This window comes from Gavialis gangeticus, unplaced genomic scaffold, assembly GCF_001723915.1.
Source record: "Gavialis gangeticus isolate Ggan-Ray unplaced genomic scaffold, GavGan_comp1, whole genome shotgun sequence".
In the NCBI taxonomy this organism is placed as follows: Eukaryota; Metazoa; Chordata; order Crocodylia; family Gavialidae; genus Gavialis; species Gavialis gangeticus.
Window position 1 is genome coordinate 36593489 of NW_017729028.1, and position 4979 is coordinate 36598467.

The following is a 4979-nucleotide window of genomic DNA, read 5'->3' on the forward strand; positions in this document are numbered from 1 at the left end:
AATCTCCAGCTGCCTCTCAGGAACAACTTGACGGTATAAGGTCACTCTGAGTTGCCTTTTGCAACTAGTAGCTAAATGCCACCTGTAGGGAACCAATTTTAATTCATCTTGCTTGTGTCAGAGTTTAAAGCTGCATGCACTAGATTACTTAATGCAGGTATTATTTCAGATAGCTATTCCCACCCCCTCCCCCCAAATACATACTGTAAGAAAGCCATTACCTACGACGAGGAAAGAAACTTTGCATTACAAAGTACATGAAGCACATATGTCACCAAATTAATATTTAGCAGCATTTTAATCACAGAAACAGCTTGTGGATTGGGAACTGGGTCACTGACCTACACCACTCCCCTCCCTTGGTGGGTGGGTCCATTGGGCGGGTGTGCTCTCTTCTTCAGTTTTTTTTTCTTGCTATATCATTCAACTCCACTGAATGATGCTGTCCCATTGAAGGCAAACAGCAAACCACTCTCTTTATCAAGCCCTTCCAGCTTTCAGCTCCTTCCCCATGCCTTCGTCTGGCTTTTCCACCAATATGAGATTCAAATTTTCTCTCCTGGCAATTGTTCTGGAGGCGATCCTCATTGCTTTATTTGGGATATTTGTAAGATACAAAGAATTCACCATACATCAATCCCAAAAAGAACAAACACTACACATTGAACTATACCCATGTAAGTATTCTTATTTGTATGGCTTGGTAAGAGTTGTAGAAGTTTTGGTTGCTATCATTGTTTGAATGGTGCTACTAAATAGAGGGCTTTCTATTAAGAGGAATTGTATTGCTTCCTACCACCCTTTTCTTTCTGTTCTTTCTATTGTACAACTAACTGCACTGGAAACTGGGGAGATCGTTCCACTACTGCTCATGGGCATTCAGAAGGGTCCTCTCAGGGGGGCACGTTTTTAGCAAAGTATTGTCAGTCCTTTTGCACTGCAGAAGCTTTGAATGAGACTCAGATCCCATTGAAGTTGACTGGAGTTTTGTTCCTCTCTGGAACAAGCCCCTAGTTCTACAAAGCAATCCGCTTGTTGAATCTAGGTGCTTGGCCAAAAATACCAGACAGTCTTTCTACGGTTGTGCTGGATATCTGCGCTATGAAGGCTTGAAGCAGTTTGGGGAGGTTCTTTTCTATGAGATGCAATGTTGATGTTCGTGTTTTCTTTTTCTGACGTCCACAAGCAGCTGTCTTTCTCTTTCATACAGTGTCATATATCAATGTCTAAATCTATGAGCCACTGTCTGGTTTTATCGCCCAATGTGTGGATTCCATCTGCTCCGTCTAGGCTTTTTGTAAAGATTGTAGCTTTCAATTCAGTGCTGTTTGCTGGACACTGCGTTCACACAGGGAGCTGTCTGAGATGTTCATCTTATGAAGCGTTGTTGTGAAGCATCTGTATCCAGATCTCAGTCTGTTGAGCTGGACCCACGCTTCTCTGTCAAAGTTGTGCCCAATTTGGTGTCAAAGTCGATGTATTTGGTGTTAGTATAAAATGCTACAGGAATAGGTCTGAGCTTTTGCAGCTGTCAGCCCACTCCATTGCTGCCCATAGGTTTGGTTGACTATCCCCAATCTCTTCCAGCAGCTTGTGGGCTTCACGTACATGGTTTATGACTTTTGAGCCTCTTAAGCCTCCATCTATTCATATCTTCAGCTAATAGTTGATGGAACCGGTGATTTTTGTCATCTCCTGCCTCTTTTGTCAGTAATGATGTTAGGATCTGTCTTAAATCAATTGCTGTAATGCCCAAAAGTACAGTAAGTACATCTGTGTGTGTGTAGGCTGTCCAGCCTGTTATGAGTCTCAGTGCACTGTTAAGTACAGTGTCAAGCTTTTTAGTGTGACAACTTCTGGACCATACAGGAGCACAATATTTGTCTGGGGCATATACCATTGCAAGTGCAGCAGTTCTGAGCACTTTGAAGTTGGCACCCCTTGTCATACTGGCTAAACCTCCCATGAAGATACTTTACAGCTGATCTCCCAAATGTGATGTTTATAGGTGAGGGAATGGTCTAATGTGACTCCTAGGTAGGTTGGAGCATGAACAAGCAGCTGATCCATGTGAATAAATAGGAATAATTGTTAACAGGTGGGCAACCCATGACTTGGTGCCATTAATGGAAAAAGTCTGGATAATATTTCAAACTCAAAGAGTTTTTACATCTGACTGAAAGGCTGCTGAGGATAATGATAATATGCAACTTGTATATATCAGTAGTGTTTATACGTGTAAGTAGGCATCATTCCTGATGCCCTTTCAGTTTAGAGAGGATATATAACAGAAATAGGTCAGTTTGCATTTGGATGCATATATGTGTGTGTGTGTGTGTGTGTGTGTGTGTGTGTGTGTGTGTATGACTGACCCATTTCTGTAAGTGATAATGCCACCCTAGGATTTTAGAAGTGTTTTTAATAAGGTCATGGTGGAGACCTAACTGATCATTTTTGGAAGAATAACCATATTTACCACAATAAAGAAGTCATTTCAAGGAGGAAACAGATAGGTTATCCAAGATGGTATTATTGGTGACCTCTGAGTTGCACAGAAGTGAGAATCAAAGACCACACTAGTGACATTGCTAGTGATATCACCAAGGGCTCAGTGACGTAGGTCTTTGACAGCAAGGATGAAAAATAGGAGACTCTCCCTAACGTAGACATCTTCCTACCACCCCTAGCAGACTCCTTTTTTTCTGGGAGCTGCATGGAACATCACAGCACTGCATTCAGCTGCCTGTACCCCAAAAATTCGCTCTCAGCCTTTTGCCACACATTTATGGTTTCTGTCTACACTATTGGGACAATCCTCTTTCATTCTCTATTTAAACATCTTTAACACTAGTTTGATGCTCATGGGCCAGACCCATGTAAACCAGCATAGCATCATTGCCAGTAGCATAGTCTCTGTCTGTGTTAGCTGCTTCTTGTCATTCAGAATCACATATGTCTGTGCACTGAAACGTCTCATTATGCAGCAGCGACTTGTAATAGTAGGCCAGTCTTGGGCAGCCCAAGGTGCTGCACATAATGGGCCAATCTTGGGCTGCACATGGTGAACAGTGTGCAATGGTTTTGTTCAAACCATTGTTCAAACCTGCCAAACTCCAGGCGTTTCTCCATCTATCCTGCAAAAACATGCAGGGTCCTATAGAGACCCCGGCTAAGACCTGCATTAAAAAAAGGGTCAGGTCCTCAGCTGGTATGAATCAGCTTAGCACTACAACTATTTAAAGTCATGAATACTGACCCTTACAGAGGCTTGATGGTCCAAGGGTCCAATCTAATAATCTAGTTTCACATTGTCAGTCACTGGGTTTTCCAGCACCTTTCCAAAGAGAAGAAGTGAAGGACAATGGTGGGGAAAGGGACTATTCCAAAATTTAACAGACCTTGCTGATCATCTCAGTGGCCACATCTACCATAGAAAAACAGTTAATGTTTTAAAGCATATTCATTAATGCATTGTAACACAGGTATTAGTTTTAACCATGTAAGCAACTACCTGTTGGATCAACTTCTTGGATGGTGTTTCTCCATTGAATCCTATGGAGTCCTGCCAGGGATTTCTCTGCATTTTTGGCACACAAGGAATGAGCTTGATCCACAGAGGCAGAGAATAGCATCATAGCATATTCTTCACTTACTCACATACAACTCTAGATTCTTGCATATTCTCTGGCCCATCAAGGCTACAACACTGGAACCATACAATTCACATAGCAGCCTTTTTTTTTTGGTTAAAGTTGAGTAAATAAAGCTGTATCTCTATAAAAGCCACCAAAGAAAGTTCTGTACAGTTTTTTTATATATTTGTCCTCCTTGCAACTTTTACAAACTAGGAATGCAAGACTACCAACAATAAATTTCATTTTATGACTTACAATGCATCTCCTGAGCTGTTGGGAGTAAGAGTCACTGATAAAGAATTAACAGTTGTGCAAAGAAAGAAAATGCTTACTTTACATTTGAAAGAACAGCGAAGAGCTTTTTCTACTGGCTTTGACTCTTGATTCTACTTTTTAAAATGAATCTTCTCTTTGACTATCCAGGAAGATGATTCTCACATACCTGCAGAAGTTTTGCATCTCTTTCCAGATTACCTACTCTTATATGAATTGGGGTATTAAGACCAACGCAGAGACATACCTGTTCCTGTGGTGGTGGAGGAATGTTTAATTTGTTAGTCTTGAGGCAACCACTAGGTTTTGTTTAATCAAGCAAGGAAAGGTTTTTAATTGTTATATTCACTTGTAATTTGCCCCCGTGAGTCAGATATTGTAGCTGCAAAAGTACATGCTAAGGGTGAAGGCTACAGAAATGTCTGATTTCCGAGTTAGAGGATAAGTGATTAGATGGTACCATATGGTGACACAACTTGGTGACATCCTCTGGCCTGCATTAGGTAGGTGATCGTACTGCATGATGCTAAAAGGTCCTTTCTGGCTTTAAACTATAGACATTTATAAAGTTAATATTTTCCCTGTAGGAGGTTAAGAGTCTGGCACTAAAAATAGAGAGACCACAATGTGGTTCCCATCTTCAAAAAGGGGAAGAAGGAGGACTCAGGAAACTATAGGCCAGTTAGGCTTACTTTGGTCCTGGGGAAGATTTTTGAGAAAATTATTCTGGCGCATATCCACGAGGGGCCAGCAGGGGAGATTATGCTTAGGGGCAACCAGCACGGGTTCATTAGCAGCGTGTCCTGTCGGACCAACCTGGTGGCCTTCTACCACCAGGTCACCAAATACTTAGACGCAGGGGTAGCAGTGGACATCGTCTTCCTGGACTTTCGGAAGGCCTTCGACACTGTCTCTCACCCCGTTCTCATTAAGAAACTGGGGGTTGTGGTGTCGACACCCACACAGTCAATTGGGCCGCCAACTGGCTGGAGGGCCGCACCCAGAGAGTGGTGGTGGATGGGTCATTTTCGACCTGGAGGGATGTGGGCAGTGGGGTCCCCCAGGGCTCAG

General features: G+C 42.4%; 1 protein-coding gene across 1 annotated transcript in view; it reads left to right on the forward strand.

Annotated features, from left to right (window-relative positions):
* The first annotated feature begins 433 nt into the window (after positions 1-433).
* The window catches only part of RHAG (Rh-associated glycoprotein), a 44045-nt gene continuing 39499 nt past the window's right edge, over positions 434-4979 (forward strand). Inside the window, exon 1 of the mRNA XM_019520953.1 lies at positions 434-677. Within this exon, the coding sequence (XP_019376498.1) occupies positions 512-677 (166 nt within the window). The 5' untranslated portion in view covers positions 434-511. The remainder of the gene's footprint in view (positions 678-4979) is intronic.